Source organism: Salvia hispanica, chromosome 1 (assembly GCF_023119035.1).
Source record: "Salvia hispanica cultivar TCC Black 2014 chromosome 1, UniMelb_Shisp_WGS_1.0, whole genome shotgun sequence".
In the NCBI taxonomy this organism is placed as follows: domain Eukaryota; kingdom Viridiplantae; phylum Streptophyta; class Magnoliopsida; order Lamiales; family Lamiaceae; genus Salvia; species Salvia hispanica.
In genome coordinates, this window is record NC_062965.1 from 26,964,467 (window position 1) to 26,984,101 (window position 19,635).

General features: G+C 38.1%; 2 protein-coding genes and 1 pseudogene across 2 annotated transcripts; 1 reads left to right on the forward strand and 2 right to left on the reverse strand.

The window, feature by feature from the left end:
* Positions 1-420: 420 nt before the first annotated feature.
* Positions 421-4,946, forward strand: LOC125192832 (annotated as a pseudogene).
* Positions 4,947-5,034: 88 nt separating this feature from the next.
* LOC125192842 lies at positions 5,035-6,088 on the reverse strand. The gene is made up of 3 exons (XM_048090508.1): positions 5,632-6,088; positions 5,359-5,557; positions 5,035-5,050 (listed from the first exon to the last, which is right to left on the reverse strand). Exons 1-3 carry the CDS (start codon positions 6,086-6,088, stop codon positions 5,035-5,037), a joined length of 672 nt encoding a protein of 223 aa, XP_047946465.1.
* An 8,711-nt stretch (positions 6,089-14,799) lies between these two features.
* On the reverse strand, positions 14,800-15,858 carry LOC125192849. Its single transcript, XM_048090519.1, has 2 exons — positions 15,624-15,858; positions 14,800-15,320 (listed from the first exon to the last, which is right to left on the reverse strand). The coding sequence occupies exons 1-2, from the start codon at positions 15,856-15,858 to the stop codon at positions 14,800-14,802; spliced, it is 756 nt and encodes a 251-aa protein (XP_047946476.1).
* Between the last annotated feature and the right edge of the window lie 3,777 nt (positions 15,859-19,635).

Sequence of the window (19,635 nt, forward strand, 5' to 3'; positions counted from 1 at the left end):
TAAGAGTTATTAATATTGCAGAAGTCTCATTAGTTATACTTATATCATTCCTTTTTAACACTGTCATTATAGTTGAGAGCATTTCCCTCTATCCTTAAATTAATACCATTAATCTCTTTTAATTTATTATCTTTTTAATTTTACTTTGTTTTCAATTTTTTAAATATTTTATTTTTCCTTAGTTTATTTCTTCAATTCTCTTACTTTTTTTTTTTTTTTTATTTACACTTCACTTAACTCACTAATCTTTTTTTCATTACTAATATCCATGGTAAAAAAAACGTTTCCAAATGAAAGATGATTACAATACCATAATGTGGGACGTAAACGTTGTAAAATCCAAAGTATTGATTCGCAACAGTTATGTTTCTTTAGCCTATTTCCTTCGGTAAAACCGTCAAACCAATTTGAGCTGAAAAGATGAAATCATCAGCAGCCGAGAATCTGTGCCGTCGATTTTCACTTGCCGAACTCAACTTAGCCACGGGAGATTTCAGCGACGAGCACGTGATTGGAAAGGGTGGTTTTGGTAAAGTCTACAAAGGTTTTATTCATAATGAGTCAATTGCTGTGGCCATAAAGAGACGGCAAGCATCAGGTCCCAGCCAAGGGCAGACAGAGTTTGCTGCCGAGATTGAAACACTAAGTAAGTTCCGACATCGTAATCTAGTCTCTCTTATTGGGTACTGCGATGAAGACGGAGAGATGATTCTTGTTTATGAATACATGTCTAAGTGAACGCTGGCTGATCACCTGCATAATCAGTCGACACTCTCTTGGAATGAACGACTTAAGATATGTATTAGAGCGGGGCGAGGTTTGGACTATCTTCACTCTGGTTGCTCCATCATACATCGTGATGTCAAGCCTACTAACATCCTTTTGGATGAAAATTTCACGGCTAAGGTTTCGGATTTTGGGTTGGCCAAACATTTAGGACATGATATCTTACATAGTCATGTCTTGACAAATGTTAAGGGTTCGTTTGGGTATTTCGACCCAAGTTATTTTATGACCGGTGTACTTACAAAGGGAAGTGACACTTATGCGTTCGGGATAATATTATTGGAGGTATTGAGTGGGAGACGTGCGGTTGAGGAAAAGCTTGCAGAGGATGAGGTGTGTATGAGCATATGGGCTCAAGATAAAATTCGAAATGGAAAAGCTTATCAGATTGTAGCATCTAATATATGAAGGGCGAAATCTCGGAATATTGCCTCAAGACATTTGTTGGGGTTGTTAAAAGATGTTTGCATCCTGATCCGAAGAAACGACTCACAATGACTCGTGTTGTGGCGCAGCTTGAGCTGGCCCTTGAACAGCAGGAGAGGAAAGGGACAGCAACACAAATAATACAATTTTGGCCATTTTGGAATAGAGTAATACCATCTGGTGAAAGTGAATTCTTTCTATGTGCAAATACTTTATAAATATTTGATGTTTAAGTTGTGATGAATGATTTTCATATTTCTGTGTTGGTTATGATGAAACAGGATCAACATCAAAGTATCAAAATATGGTTGTAGTTGATAAGCTGCCAAAGGCCATTCCTGATGGAATCCCTTTCATTCTATTTGGTGAAGCAAAGGACCTTGAATTCGCAGGAGTCCTTAAAAATGGAGAGAAAATGCAACAATTGAAAGGCTCCACTACATGCCAAAGCATGATTTTGAATTAAGAGCAAAGGTTTGGAATAGCTATATAATTGCCTATCTGGATGAAATAGAATAGTAGTACTATGGAACACTTGGTTTTTGTAGGTTTCAGGACCATTATCTAACCTTAAGCATGTGAACGTGGTCGAACTAGTTGTTTGCAATTTGGATGGGCGTCAGCAGGTCTTGGCGTATAATATTTCTCTACGAGGATCCCTACACGACATTCTTCATGAACAGCAAGGGATAGGTTCAAGCTCAAAGCCATATCCTTTAAGATGGTCTCAAAGAATCCAAATCGCTCTTGGGGTCGCAAGGGGATTATGCTACATTCATGATCATGACGCGGAATTGATCCATCATAACATCAGATCCAACAATATTTTAATTTGTGATGATGGAACTGCTAAGATAATTGATCCTTTTCTATGGACTGAATGCCAACCTTGTAGGCTAATATCATGGGGAGAGAGTCATTGTAACGCCCCGTCTTTCGAACCCTAATTTTTGTGACGTGGAAATTTTGCATTAAATGCTTTTAATGCTATGATATGTGAAATTAAATGATGAGTGATAAATTGCAATATTCTATGTGACCTAATTGCGATATGGAGTTGAGTTTGAGTTGAATGGTCAACTTGTTGAATATGTGACGTGGCTAATGAATAGTCAATATTGTGGAAAATATGACGTGGCCGTGGAATGGTCAAAGTCGTTTGAAAATGTGAAGTGGAAATGATTTTCGAAAATGTGGATATTGTGATGTGGGAAGAAATAATATTTGTGGTGAATTATTTTCCTAAGGGAGGAGTGAGAATTAAATAGGAGCATTTTATTTAAGTATGTGGAATTTTCAACCCTCCTATTTATTGGAAAGAAATCCTATTTTTCTTGGATTTAATTATTGCTTGGGATAATTATCCAAATTAAATCCAAAGTCCGATTATACCTATTTATTCATGAAATTTTCGAAACCTATGATTGGTCTAGAGGGATTTTCGAAATTCCCTTATTATGGAAGAAGGGATAATTTTTATTCTATTATTTGATCCCTTATTGATTCTCTTCCATAATTAAATTTAAATATCCTAGCATATCTTGACAAATCTAAGAAGATCCTATCATATCCTAATTTAAATAGGATTTAAATCTAATTCCTTCTAAGGAATGGAAAGTCACGCCACTTCCGTGATATTTTATTCTACTCCGTAAAATATTCAAATTAAATCATATGCTATTAAATAAGCATGAATTTCGAATTCCCTAATATTTCTCTCCAAATTGTCGGCCTCTACAACCAACAAATCTCTCCCAAATCTTTATTTATTTAATTATTGGAGTATATCTTGCACTCTATAAATAAGAGGAGAGAAATCAAAACCCTAGCACTACAGAAACCGTCCCCCACTCTCCCAATTTTCGGTCTCTCTCTTTCTCCCACTCTCTCAAATTTTTCTTCTACTTTCTCCATTAATTCTTCATCTTGTGGAGAAGAATTAAAGCTGCAATTCAAGAATTCATTGAAGAATCAAGATTCTACTTGTTTCTACCGTTCGTTTTTGCAAGAAAAGGTACTTCTATTATTAATCTTTTCTTCCTCTACCGATTAATCGGTATTTCTTGAGTCCACATGCATTTAGAACGAGTGAAGGGGGAAATTAATCGGTGAATTTGGATGCATGTGTTGGTGTGACCGTGTGTGAAGGGGGAAATTAATCGTACTTTGAGTTTGATTGTTGATTTTGAAAATAATCGAAGGGAAAAGGGAAACGAGAGATCATGCATAATTTTAATCCATGATTTGAGACTTATTTGAAATATATGAACTAAAGGTGATAGTTCGCGTTCCCGATGGGATATCAAGAAGAAGTGCATTTTTGTTGAACTCGAAAGAAATCGAGGTGGGCTTGATTCTAAACTCTCTTCTATATGCAAATTTATGATGTTGGAGAAATAAGGGTGGATTGAACTGTTATGCCATGCCTATAGATTATTTTGGATATTGTGTGTGCCTGATGCCTAGATTGTGAGTACGCTCCATTAGGCTACAGCGGCTATAAAAACGAATTCGGGTCTGAGTAGGGCCGCAAACCCTATCAGGCTAGTGTACACGGTGGGATCGGGATCCGTCCTTGCTAGTCGGCCGATCTCGTGAGCGAATAGTGTGGCCACACTTTCGTCGCACTATGAAAAGATGATTGATGAGAAATTGGGAGGTATTATTTGACTGGCCAGTCCATGATATATTTTTGTGATACTCGATGCTTATCTTTAAATAAATGCAAAACCTCGAGTTCACTATGGTAAGGGTGGCATAACTATTAAAATGTTTTGGCATGAGTCCACTGAGTATGTTTAAAATACTCAGCCCTGCATGTGTTTTCCCTATGTGCAGGTTGAGCGGCGATGGGCGGTCGGTGGTGTTGAGAAGATTGAATCGAATAAAATGGATGTTTGGAACTATAAGTGTAGTCATGTCTTCATACATGGCTCCGCTTTCTCTTGATATGCTTCCGCTGAATATTTTTGGAAAACTTATTATTTTTGGTTATGGTGAACTTAATTCTTTGTTTTGGAATGAGGGGAATTTTCGCGTTTTGTTGGAATTATGCTAAACCTTTGACTTTTGAGCCTAATCTATTAAGTCTTAATTCTCGTGAGTTAGCCGTTGACTTATTGCCTTGATCTTCATTAATTGCTAGGGTAAATCTCTTTAATTGAAACCCTAGTCTCTGTTCTTGTTGTTTTTAAGTTCGCCTAAGTAGCAGTCGCTGCATTTATTATACCCTAGAAATGCCGGGCTGTTACTCCTAATCTATGGCATCATCACAATCCTAACATTGACGTTTACAACTTTGGTGAGATCCTCTTTGAGCTTTTGACAGGTAGTAAAATAACTGATAACACACGACAAGCAAGGCAGCATCACGTTGTGTCATGGGTATGCAGCGCAATAATAAATTCTTGAGCAGTGTGTCTTTGCTTCATGTTACTATTTGTAATTAGTTTTGAATAATATGACAACAAGCATTTCCACAGCTGGATCCAGACAAGGTACACAAGATTGTGGATGGTAGATTAAAATCAAACTACTCTCTCAAGTCGGTTAAGAAGGTAAATAACTTGTTTGTCTGATGAGTCTCTTGCATTTGATTTCATGATTATGATGATTTATTTTTAAAACAGATGGCTCGAGTTGCTCAATTGTGCCTTCAAGATAAAGTTCAAGTTCATTCAATGATGAGTGAAGTTGTACGAGATCTCGAGCTGTGCCTTCGCAAAACTAACTGAGAAACGGGGATGTAGGCACCAGATGATGTTTCTGTTTTTACTATATGGAATGTGTTTCTATAAAATTATTTTCAGACGAAAATGTAACTCATTTCTCATAGAATCTGTAGTTCAGTTAGCCACGAAAAAATAAGTTACATTTTCGTCTGAAATGATTTTATAGTTTTGAGTGACATTGTCATTTCTTTAAGGGCATCCACAATGGGTCGTCCTAAGGTCCGCCTTAAAGGGCGTCCTATGCTCCGCGACGTCAGTATTTTATCCTCCTACCCTTCCACCTGCAGTGGGGTGCCTTAAAGTCCGCCCTCAGCTTTTTTTATTTATTTGAATATTTAAAACACTACAAAAATTGGAAAAAACGGCTTCATTTCGTTTACAGTACGAAAGAAAAAAAACTACAAATTCCCAATGCCTGTTACGCTTCCAAACTTCTTCAATCATGTCATTCATGAGCTGAGCATGGTCTTGTTGGCTGCGCATTGAGGTCTGTCTAGCTATAACCTCATTGAAGCCCATTGGTAATCCTCGAGTGACAGGCGGGGTCGTCGTGCTGGACCTAGATCCACCTTCATCATCGCCACAATCGATGACACTTCCACCTTCTTGTTCGACTATCATGTTATGCAAGATAATGCACACATACATGACATCGGCGATGACTTCCTTGAACAGAAACGCGCCGGACCTTTCACTATTGTCCACGGCGATTGGAGCACACAAAAAGCCCGCTCCACATCCTTCCACACAGCCTCCTGCTTTGCCGCAAATAACACAGTCCTGTCACTCATTGGGCAGATGATCGTCCTCACAAAAACAGGCCACCTTGGGTATATGCCATTGGCCAAGTAGTACCTCATATGATATCGGCGTCCGTTGGCAGTGAACTCGATGGTCGGGCCGCGACACCTGCATTGATCGGCCAAGAGGTTGGACGAGTTGGGGACATTGATGTCGTTGTTCGACCCGGCTACACCGAAGTAAGCATGCCAGATCCAAAGCCGATGGTCAGCGACGGCTTCGAGGATCATCGTCAGGTGGCTGCCCTTGTATCCACTGGTAAATTGGCCTCTCCACGCCGTCGGGCAATTCTTCCACTCCCGTGCATACAATCGATGCTCCCTAGCATTCCAGGAAAGCCGCATGCCGTCTCGTGCATCTTCATCAGGGCCTGGCAATCCTCAACAGTCGGCCTTCGCAAATATGTGTCGCTAAAAGCCTCCACAACTCCCTACAAAAATTCTTCAGGTAATCGCGGCCGGTTGTCTCCCCGACGTGAAGGTACTCGTCGAACATATCTGCTGTGGCGGCGTAGGCCAACTGCCGGAGCGCAACCGTGCACTTCTACGACGGTGTAAGGCCTGGTCTACCGACGCCATATTCTCGATACTGGAAGTATTCATCACGTGCCTCCAACGTCTGGACAATGCGGAGAAAAGATCTCGCTGCATTCTAAAACGGCGGTGAAAATGGTCAAAATCCACCGTGGTTGCTCGGCAAAATAGTCGTTGAATTGTTGGTGAGCTACATTGTGCTCACGGCGGACATACGCCAAATCGGCCGAGGGACCGCCACCCCCCAAGAATTCCACCGCAGCATCATTAACGCAATCAAATAAGGCCCGAGTCAAGGCCCGAGTAATGTCTTTCGATGTACTCCAGTCGTTGTTGTCGAGGTTCATTTTTTCAGTGAGAAAGTTGGAAAGTTTTGAGAGATGGGAGAGAATAAATTGGGTGTTTAAATATAACAAAAATTCAAAAAAATAAAAAAATTTAAAAATGTGTCGCATCGTGCGCGCTTTCGTCCGCGTCGCCCACAGTGGGGCGGATGAAAGCGCGGACGATGGACATCGGGCGGCAGATCGTCCACGGACGATCTATCGGGTGCAGACGATGGTTAATCCATCGTCCGCTATGCTACAGTGGCAGACGATAGTCCGCCCGATGCATCGGATACCCTAAGAGCAACTCCAAGGGGGAGGGTAAATGAGAAGGTAAAGCATTATAACTGCCAAATATACCTCTTTTCGATGGAAAAACATTCTCCAAGGGAGAAGGTAAATGGGAAGTTATTAAACCTTCTCCAATTTTGAGGTTACCTCACTATGGAAGAGAAGCTAAAATAGAAATAACTGTTTTTGAGATTGGCGGGAGAGAGAAGCGGCAAAATCTCAACAATAAAATGATGGTGGGAGATAGAAGCAGCAAAATCTCAACAATAAAATTAAGCATGTATTGAATTCTCTGAAATTGGTTGTTAGTTTCATGAAATTAATTCCACCAATAAGAAACAATACCATTAAATTCTAACCCTAATTTTCTAAAAAAAAAGACATCAAGAATAGATTTTTCACCTATTCACTTCTACTCCAAAGCCAAGCAATCCCTTTCAATATCAGGCAAAAGAAAATCAAAGGTATAAACCTAGAAAAGAAGATAGGAGAAAGAGATTTGTGTTCTTTGCCTGAAGAATTGCGCTTCTGTGGAACAGAAGGCATTCTTTTGTTAAATGGATTATATGTAATGGGTTTATGCAGAGGATGGTGTCGCCTTTATAAACAAACATTTGTGCAGGGATTTCTTATATTTCATTTAATATTTTATATCATTTGATAAATAGATTGTTTAATATTTAATATTTTATGTTTAGATTATTGTTTAATACAATATCTATTCTTTAATACAGTATCTCTTTTAATTGTTGTAGATGGATTTTTCATACAATGATTCTGAGTCTCTCACAGATTTATTGACAAGAGAACATTCCGTTGACTTAGCCGATGACTATGATGATTTTGGGGCAAGCTTCGAAATCGACACTTCAAATGTTGTTTCTCCTACAACACGAAAAAAAGGGCAACGAATTTCAAGTTTTACCCGTGAAGATGATCAACTTTTGATTGCGGCGTATCATCATACAAGCAAAGATCCAGCTACTGGAAGCGGACAAAATGCTACTACATTTTGGGGAAGGATAAAAAATATATTGATGACAATGGAGGTTTTTCCACCCAACGTATTTTATCTACAATCAAAACACGTTGGAGAAATATTAACATACAATGCGCCAAATTCGTTGGAGTTTACGGTCAAATCGAGCAGCTAAATCAAAGTGGACAAAACGAACAAGGAAGGGTAAATTTGTACAATTTGTAAATATTATGTAGCTTTAAACCACATATTTGCCTAACATTTTTATGCTCATGTTTTTAGCTTCAAGCTGCATACAAGGAATACAAGAGGCAAGTGGGAAAGTCATTTACTTGTCAACATTGTTGGGAAATTTTGATTCTCAATCCCAAATGGGAAGCAACTTTGCCAAACAAGAGACAAAATCCAACCACCGATGCAAATTTGGATCTTGAAGACGGAGTTAATCAAGATAGGCCTATGTGAAGGAAAGCTGCGAAAGAATTGCTAAAAACAAAGGAAAAAGTGTTGTTGGGAGCTTAAGTTCGATTCTTACTCCGGAATTTTTCGAACGAAAAGAAAAAGTCAACCGAGAAAAAGCTGAACGACAAGAGAGAAAGCTGCTACAACATCAATAACAACTTGATCTCCAGCAAGCTTGTTGCGAGATGCAAATTATTGGTCGGGACACTACTAGCATGAGCCCTCAAGAAGCTGCATATTTTGAGAGTATTAAGCAAGAAATTCTAAAAAAGATGGGGGTTTGGAAATAAAAATTAGTTGTTCTTGTGTAGCTTTGTCAACTTTGTTTTCAGTTGATAAGTCCTCTCCCCTGCATCTTTTAGTTTAGATCGAGCATTTGAGATGATATCAACAGTTTCATATTTTTAATCTAAATTTTCATTTGCGCCCAGCAATATGGTTGTGCAGTCATGGTGATTACTCATTTCATCAAAACACAAACGTATTAAATTTTGTGATTGAGTTTTCTAAGTGTTCAAGTTGAATTGTGCATCAAAATTTCTACTTTTCACTAAATGGACTGAAGGCAGATTACAAAGACTACAACTAATGATCAAAGATATTCATGTATATCTAAGGCCAGGATTGTGGAGTACAAAAATAGTGCATGCACTTGCTGTCAATAACCTATATAAACTAACATTTGTAGGCATTAAGCATAAATATGATATTACAGTCCACAATAACAACAAAAATATATTCTTGAGCTTGTTCTAAATTCAATAAAAAAGAGGTTCCACAAATAAATAAAAAAATTAAACCAAAACAGAGGTTTCACAAATAACAAAAACTAAACAAAACACATCATAAAGGACATCAACAACATTTAGCTGCCATGTAGTTTCCATAGGTGCTCAATTAGATCTTCTTTCAATTGAGAATGAGTTTCGTTGCTTCTTATCCGACCCAACCTTTCCCAAAGCTCATCAGCAACATTTAGGTCTCCGTATAACACCAGACTAAAAGAGTTTATGTTGATTTCATCAAAGTCAGTATCAACCGACCCCCCTTCATCCTCAATTATCATATTATGCATTATAATACAAGCTTTCATGATATTTGACAGTGTCTCTAGATCCCAAAGACGGGCAGGCCCACGCACGATAGCAAAGCGAGCTTAGAGCACGCCAACAGCCCTCTCTGTATCTTTTCTTACTGCCTCTTGCATTTTAGCAAAATGTTTATGCTTTAAGCTTTGAGGAAATGATATAGTTTTCACAAATGTTCCCCATCCAAGATATATACCATCGAAAAGATAGTATCCCATTGAATAATCATTCCCATTAATTTGATAATTAACTGTAGGTGCACGACCAGAAGCAATGGTGTCAAACATAGGGGATCGATCCAAAACATTAATGCCATTAAGAGATCCCGGCATCCCAAAGAAAGCATGTCATATCCAAGGATCAAATGATGCTATACTTCTAATATTATTGTTGGAGTTTGACAATGGCCAGTATACATACCTTGCCACGCAGTTGGACAATTTTTCCACTTCCAGAGCATGCAATCAATGCTTCCTAACATATCTGGAAACCCACGTTGTTTGCCAAGTGCTAGTAGTCAAGCTATATCATTGCTGTTTGGAGCCCTCAAGTATTGTGGGCCATATACCTCTACAACTGTTTTCACGAACTCTCTCAAACAAACTAATGTAGTACTCTCTCCAATTCTAACATATTCATCTACAGAATCCGCTAGTTGGCCATAGGCATGCATCTTCGTGGATGTCGTGACCTTCTAAAGAGAGAACAAACCGGGAAGACCGGTAGCATCACATCTTTGGCGAAAATATGCATTGTGAGATACCACGTCTTCAACAATTTGGCTAAAAAGAGGACGACTCATGCGGAATCTTCTACGGAATAAGTTTACAGGATACACGGGATGCTCACAAAAGTAATCGCGATAGAGTCTTTCATGACCTTCTTGCCTACCACGATTAATCACTCGATGTCCCGGAATGGAGCCGCGATGGCCCCTCGTCCGCCGACGACTCATCTCTTCCTCTTGTGCGGCCATTATAATGGCATCAAATTCATCATCCGAATCATTGTTCATATAATCTAAAATATTTGGAAAAGGAAACATTTGAGTAGAAAATCAATTGTCCATTAACTCATCTTGTTGCTGCAATATAATCCTAAATATCATTCTATTTAAAAATATTACTGTTGCTATATTAGAAGTTTATTTTGATGCATAGTGATAGTATTTAAAATATCGTCGTTGTGTTGAATGAAGTCTTGAAACTAACATTTTAGAAAATAACCCTTTTATCCTTGGAGTTGATTACTTTTTGGGAAGGTATATTGTACTTTTTGGGAAGGTATAAACATGATATACCATTTTTATTCAACCCCTCCCCTTGGAGTTGCTCTAAGAAGGAAAACCAAACCAATCAAATATAATATCATGAAGCAATTTCTTTCATTTCAGCTCCCTACTTTCATGTATAATAAGTTGCAATCTAAGTTAACTTCAACTCTGAGTGTTGTGATGTGGCTTCTCTAAGGCACAACTCGAGATTGTACACAACCGCACTCATCTTTGGACGAAAACGAGCTTCGTCCATTTTTAAAATAAATCATCATAATCATGAAATCAAGATGAACAAGTTGTTGGGTTTTCTTGTATTCATCTAATGAGCGCAGCGGAAATTGCATACAAGAATAACAGATCTAGATTCATAATCACATTGCAAGTTGAGCATGTAAAACTCAATGGAATTAAATCTTACTTGTTGTGTCGTTATCTTCCATTGATTGTACGAATCCTGCAAGATGAATCCACCACTATCGAGGTCCACGTGTATTCTGATCCGATGCAGGAACAATTCCTCGGTACAATCGTTCTATAGAGAAAGCTAGGAAATCTCTTGATGACCGTACGTACTCTTGCGCCGCTTTCTCTCTTAGAGAATTATGTTTTCTATCTCTCATGCTCTCTACAATAGAGCATATATATAATAGAATAATTGTAACATTGGGCCAAGCCCAATAGAATTATTTCCTATTAATCTAATCTAGCCCATTTTCTTTCAATCTCCCACTTGGACTAGCATTAGATATAATACGCAGCTCTAACTTTGTACCCTTGAGCGAATCAACAATACACTGAAAGTGTGACCCTTTAAGCCCCCATTATCGACGACGATCAAACCGAAGTATGCACAAAACTCCTAGACGGCGTTGGCAGCGTAGCTCGATATATGAAAGAGGTTTACGTGAATTCGGTAAACAAGCCTTTACACAAAGTTTATAGTAATATCCTTTCATTCACGAATCACCCGATTGAGCCTAAGATTTGTCATGTGTCATCCAAATAGCTCAATCACTTTATCTCATCTTTATTAAATGACTCATTCGATCATATTCAATTACTTTAATCGAATATATTTTTGCATTGGCCAATGACTTAGTGGTCAAGTAATATAGAGAATTTGAGTGTTCTCTCGAAATTATAATCGAGGAATGAATCTCACTCTTGGCTCAACTATCATTTTCTTTATCTTATGATGTACCCAACACAAGTCCGTGTCTTAATCCTCCGAGGGGAGGCAAAGCGTTGTACAAGGTCAAAGCACACCAGTCAATAAATAAAATGTGTAATGACCTCAGATCTAAGGACTAGTACATACTTCATGCACTAATAAACTGTAGACACTTACAAAACAGTTTAATAGTAGGGTATACCAATACTCTCCAAAGTATACTATGTGTCCATCACGAGTATCAAATATCTCATAGTTGTGAGAACAACTACATTCTCGTAGAATGTGATGCAAACCCCATGCTAACATATAACATATCATCAATATCTCATTCTTGATGATCATTGGTTAGGGCTATTTTAGAATTATACTATATCATTAATGTCTCACACCATTAACGACAGTCATAATTCCAGGGAACAAATATTTAGAATAAAGATAAACATTTAAACAATTATTCCAATAAGTGCACAAAACCCATAGAAAATAAAACTTTCATAGAATGTGATCAATTATTATTGTCTCAATACAAAATGTTTCTAAGACATATAAAACTTTAACTCCCACTGATTCAAAGCCATCTACCAATATGCTTAATACCTAAGCTCTCAAAGTGCTTGTTGTGTTTTGCTATACATAATGGTTTGGTGAAAGGATCAGCCAAATTATCATCAGTGGGTATTCTTTCTAACTTTATGTCGCCTCTTTCAATTATTTCTCTAATCAGATGATATATTCTAGGAACATGCTTGTTTCTGTTCGTAGCTCTGGGTTCTTTTGCTTGTGCAACAACCCAGTGTTGTCACAGTACAAAGGTATTGCACTGCTAGCACTCGGAACGACACCCAGTTCTTTACCGAACTCTAACAAAGCAATAGCTTCTATGGCAGCTTCAGATGTAGCAATATACCCGGCTTCGGTGGTGGAATCGGCAGTTGTACTTTGTTTGGAACTATTCCAACTTACTGCTCCACCATTGAGGATAAGAACATATCCAAACTGAGACTTATAGTCGTCATGGTCTGTTTGAAAACTAGCATCAGTATACCCAGTAACTGATAACTCTGGTTGTCCACCATTAGGGATGTCAATCGGGCCAGCTCATCGGGTTTCGGGCCAGCCCTGTTCGGGTTGCGGGTCAATCGGGTGCGGGCTAATCGGGCTGTGATTTTTTTGGGTTATAAAAGTTCAACCCTAACCCTAAAATTTCGGGTTTCGGGCTAACCCAGCGGGCTAATCGGGTTGCTAACGATAAAATTAACATGCGCTCAATCCAATAAATAATAGTGAAAATTAGTTATATTTATAAAATGTAAAATATTTAATTATGATAAATTTGAGATATATGCTTAAACTCAAACATAAACATGACCAAATACTAATATTTGAGATTTATGTAAAATAAAACATAAAATCAAGAAATTTTAAAGCATGTTTTAGAAATTTAAAAGTATATTTTTTAATGAATTTGAAGTTTCTAATTTATATATCTATTATTATGTTAGTAAAAATTTAATATATAATTTATATATTTAATATATAAAATTGAAAGTTATTTTTTTAGTAATCTATATTATAAAATATCAATGAATTGTCGAATTAGAGTCAAACAAATAGAACGATAGAAATCTTATCGGGTTTCCGGGCCAGCCCATCGGGTTTTCGGGCCTGGCCCTACCGGGTTGCGGGTTAATCGGGTGCGGGCTAATCGGGCTGTAATTTTATCGGGTTAGAAATTTTCAGCCCTAACCCTGTAAATTTGGCGGGCTATTCGGGCCGGCCCACGGGTTGCGGGCTACATTGACATCCCTATCCACCATAGACTAAGAAATATTCTTTAGTCCTTCTAAGGTACTTAAGAATAGTCTTAACAGTTTTCCAATGTTCCTCACCGGGATTTTGCTGAAATCTGCCTGTCATGCTAAGCGCATAGGCCACATCTGGCCTAGTAGATATCATGGCATACATAATAGATCCTATAGCCGAAGCATATGGGATCATTTTCATGTTGTTTCTTTCTTTGTCATTAGAAGGACAATCCTTCTTTGACAATACAATGACATGTTCCATAGGAAGAAAACCTTTCTTAGAATTCTCCATTGAGAAGCGCCTTAGCAACTTGTCTATGTAAGTGGATTGTATCCTAACATCCTATTCGGTCTATCTCGATAGATCTTGATTCCAAGAATGTAGGAAGCATCACCTAGATCCTTCATCATAAAGGAACTAGACAACCATTCTTTCATGGATTGGATCATGGAACGATCGCTTCCCATAATCAAGATGTCATCAACATATATGATAAGGTATACGACGTTTCCATTTTCGCGTTTACTATAAACACATGGATCCTCTTTGCTTCTGACAAAACCAAACGATTTGATTGTTATGTCAAAACAAATATTCCAACTCCTCGAAGCTTGCTTAAGTCCATAAATGGACTTCTTTAGCTTGCACACTGCATTCGGCCTTTCTTTCGATACAAAACCTTCAGGTTGTGTCATATAGACATCGCCTTTTAATTCTCCATTGAGAAATGCGGTTTTGACATCCATTTGCCAAATGTCAAAGTTGTATTATGCAGCTATTGCAAGTAATATCCTAATGGACTTGATCTTAGCAACTGGCGAAAAGGTTTCATCATAGTCAATACCTTCGCGTTGACTATAACTCTTTGCCACTAACTTCGCTTTGTAGGTTTGTACTTTGCCATCTGCATCTCTCTTCTTTTTGAAGATCCATTTGCAGCCTATAGGGTAAACCCCATCTGGTAAGTCAACTAGTTCCCAGACTAAGTTGAAGTACATCGAGTCCATTTCAGATATCAAGGCTTCAAGCCACTTCTCTCGATCGGTGTCTGACACCGCCTCGGTATAGGTCTTAGGCTCATCGTCATCTAAATCAACTTCATCATCTTGGTTCTCAACCATTAGATCCAGTCTCTCGGGTGGACGACGAATCCTTCTAGGCCTATTGAGTTGGTTTTTTCTTCTGGCTCGGGCTGTTCATTCTGAATGTGAGTAGGTTCAGGAACATCACTATGATCTTCTTGAGGTAGAGGTGATGCAACTATTGTATCATCTTGTCTTTGATGCATCTCATTGTCTTGAGGAGGATCTTCGAGATTCCCTCTAAGGTCTCCTCTAATATTAATTTCCCCTCCCAATAGATCATCAAAAACTCTCACAGAGTTATTGTTCAAACCATTTGACAATACCTCATCCTCAATGGTATCTTGTGGTTCTTGAATTTCTTCAAGATCTACAATGTTGTGACCTTGTTCCTTTAAGACATAATTGTCTTCAAGAAACGTCACACTCCTAGAGATTATCACCTTGTGATCTCCAGGGTAGTAGAATTCATATCCTCTAGTTTGTTTAGGATATCCCACAAAGTAACACTTCTCACTTTTAGATTCCAACTTATCAGTCATTTGTTTCTTAACAAAAGCTGGACAACCCCAGGTCCGCATATAGTTAAGACAAGGCTTTTTGCCATACCATAACTCATATGGTGTTTCTCAACTGATTTAGATGGAACTCTATTCAGAATATAAATAGCAGTCAATAAAGTATGACCCCAGAGAAATAAAGGGAGACTAGCTACACTCATCATGGATCAAACCATATCTAATAATGTTCGATTTCTCCTTTCAGATACTCCAGTCTAACTGAACTCCATGTGATTTCAAGTAATCAAGAAATTCTCGGCTCAAGTATTCCCCTCTTCGATCTGATCGAAGACTTTTGATACTTTTTCCAAGTTGTTTCTCAACTTCACACTTAAACTCCTTAAATTTCTCAAAGGCCTCAGATTTGTGTTTCATAAGATACACATATCCATACCTTGTCAAATCATCAGTGAAAGTAATGAAGTACGAATAACCACCTTTTGCTTGAGTTGGAAACGGTCCGCACACATCTGTGTGGATCAACTCTAGCACATCATTAGCACGTACCTCTTTCCCAGAAAGTGGCTTATTAGTCATCTTTCCTTTGAGACAGAATTAACAAGCACCATATGATTCAAAATCAAATGAATTTAGATAGTCTAACTTTTTTCAATCTCGCTATCCTTTTCTCATTAATATGACCAAGTCTACAATGCCAAAGATAAGTAGCATTATCCGTATTACATAGCTTAAGTCTTTTATTTTGCACATTGAAAATATTTTGTTTGCATTCAAGCATATATAATTCATTCTCTAAAGAGGCATTTCCATAAAACAATCCATTATTCGAAAACGAGCATCTGTTGTTTGCAAAATGGAAGGAAAAACCCTCGATGTCCAACATCGGAATGGAAATAATATTCTTTGAAATAACTGGAACAAAATAACAATTGTGTAAATCTAGTCTATGTCCTGAGGGGAGATCTAATCTATAAGTTCTCACGCGTTCGGCAGCAACTCTTGTTCCATTTCCAACATGTAGGTCTACTTCCCCAGATCTCACTTTCCTGCTGTCTATTAGACCTTCCACATTATTACAAATGTGTGAACCACAAGCGGTATCCAATACCCATGATTGTGAGTTATTCATAGACATATTTATCTCAATGACAAACATAGCTGAGCTCCCACTCATTGCACCTTATGCCTTGAGTTTTGGGCAGTCTCTCTGCCACTCCGTGAAATTTGATCTAGTCAATTTGTTTGTTTCCATCTTACACTCATAAGATAAGTTTGACATATTATCTGAACAGAAAATAAAACGAAAAGCAAATTAGAAAAGCATACAAAAATCACATTCGCATCACTAATCAAACAAGGGTTTATTGTATTGATTAGCTCCCACTAATTTTAACATATATTATGCCCCCAAACATAAAATACGAATCTATATCAAATATAAATTTTAGTGGTCCAAGATCCAAGTCTATATAGTTGTAGCCTCTGCGAGGGCTGATGACTATAATAATATCACTAGGTAGGCCTCCAAGCCAATTGTAACAACAATTTTACAATTCTTGGTTTATTAATCCAATTAATATACGTCCATAAATTATTTTGGTTGCGAGGGCCACACAAAATAATTTAAGCAAGTCAACCCCATCACACGATGCCAACCATGCATCTATGAATGAGCCTGAACCTTGTGGATTTAGAGTAAACGCGAGGGCGTAAAACTCATGGTCGAAAAGGCTAGGAACATCAAACAATCGTGATGGACGACGCGTTTGTTTCAAAACCAAGACTTATATTTTATGGGGAAAATGTGTGATACTAGTTATGTGAATATATATCCAATATTAAATCTCAAACAATTACTGGCCACCGCCTACCCAAACATAGTATAACACGGACTACAAATACTGGGCGCCGCCTACCCAGACATAATATAACACGGTCTCTAACTACTATAGTTAAAATAAGCATAAATCAAATAGCATGCTTATCACATAAGATATCAAATAATGCTCAACAAATAAAATCAAATTTTATTCTCTAATTAAATGTGGATTTAAAATTATATTAATTCTAAATTAATATAACAAATTCATTTATTCAATTAATAAATGAATCAGTCTAAATTTTAATTTATTAATCTAATTAATAAATTATTAATGTAATTGGGATACTTTACACGTAACAACCCTTAGTGGGTTGCTAATTGAAACTAATCTACCTACATAATAATTAGACCCCTTTTATTTTAAAAAACAATTAAATGGGCAACCCAATTGCTATTTAAAATGTCAGCCCAAATTAAAACATGATGGCAGCTTTTCATCTTCTTCATTCCCACAACTCATCCGTTGTTCACCATTAACAGATCCTTCAAATTCTCTTTTCGCCAATTTCGATGATAGAACGTGAGGTTCTATCGATGCAAAAAGAGCACGCGTACGATAGAGATTGATCGGAAAATATGATAAACACACCTAGTTGAAGTTCTAGGGTTTTGGAACAAGAATGAGAAAAGAAGTTTTTTTATTTCTTAATTCTCAATAGAGCAAAATACTATAGAATTTTATTATTTATAGAATTCTAAATCCTAGACCTATCTTGCTAATCAAGCAAGATAATTAAAATAAAAGATTACAGAAGATATGCAAAATAACTAAAGATAAATAACTAAAATAAGAGATATGCTAAAATAAAGAAAGGAATATTGAGGAAGATCTTTAGCGAGATTTGCTAGATCGAGGGCCCTATCAACTCTCCCACCGTTGAAAACCACCTTGCCCTCAAGGTGGAAGGCAAAATAAGAACAACCAAACTCGTATCCTGCCTTCGTAGATTCAATGTAGCAGGAGAAGATCTTTCTTTCCTTCAAAATTTGCAATACCCGGTCCACATTAGTGTCTTCAAGACAGCCAATAACAGACACACTTTCCAAAGCATTTCTCCCAATTAGATCACACGTAGGATGTAGATTAAATGAGTTCTAATGGTTGTTCTCAAAGGATTCTCTCGCCATTCGAACTCTTGACGGATCAGTTGCCGGACCTTGCATTACTCTGCAATTTCTACCCAAGAACTCTTCTCTACTATCTTCTGTCAACTCCAGGAAACTAGTAGAATAAAAAACAATATGATTACCAAGAAGGCTTAGAGAAGTGATAACCTTTTTGTTCTCTACACGTACAAGAGTGGTGGCCAAATCAACAGCCATTCTCATCTCCGTTCCTACTTTATCATCCGTGGTCTCCGGTGAGTAATCATCTTCATTGCCTACGTTGCCGGGTTCGAGATCTTGAGTGATGGAGAACTGCTTCTTCTCTGTATGCCCCTTAAAAGAGGGGCGAGACCATCTCTTCTGAGGCCTAACCGGCAGCTTGCTGATCTGCTGTGCGGGGATTCGCATTCCTGCATGGAAATGGTGCCGAACAGCTGGTAGATTGTCATAGAATCTACGACGGGCTGGGGCGCTGCCGAAATGGTGGTCAGCAGAGTTGTGGTTGAAAGGCCGGTTGGCGTACTCACTGAAAATCCTTGCTCGAGGTAATATTGAAACATCGACCACCTCCTCCAGAGTTAATTCCTGTGTCAAGCTATGACAAATTATCACTAAGAAATTGGATGACGCCGGATTACGACTATCATTTGGCACAAAAGCTCCCGGATCAAATATAAGAACGCCGTTGTTTGCACCAAACTGAAGGGATGCTCGGCTCCATTTGGCATCTCCACAAAAGGACGCCTTCATATCATCACTATAAGATAGTGTGAGAGTTGCTCCATCTATGTAAATTCTGGCATCACTTCCATGGGAGACAACGTTTACAAGTTTCGATGCAACAGAAAGAACAACTACATCATCGGGAATCTTGCTCGGTGGTATAGTGCGAGCATCACCATATCGATCAAGAACAACTGTTGCATCTCCGAAATCACCTTGTATATCTCCTGACAAAACACGCAATTTACCATTAATCACATTGCAATTTTGGGGTTGCAACTCAGTATTGATGCCCAAAAATTCCAATACAGAGTATGACTTTGATCTATCTGTGCAAAGGAATGAATTGAGCTCATTTAACTCCTTAATTTCAAAAGATCCGGTTGGTTGCTCAGATTCAAATGGAACAAGGGCAGCCACATCCTCTTTCAACATAGCTGCAGATTCCTCAAAAATCATAGAAGCAGCTAGTCCATTAGACAAAGCCACCTCCATAAAATTCTCACGGCCCTCCGAGTTCTCAACAGGAGTGGCGCCATGAAGATGCTTGTTGCACATCGGAAGCACGCGTGCATCCTCTAATTTTCCATCCAAAGTATGGCAATCATCGGATACCCCGCCTCCAGTCTCTGTGGGCTTAA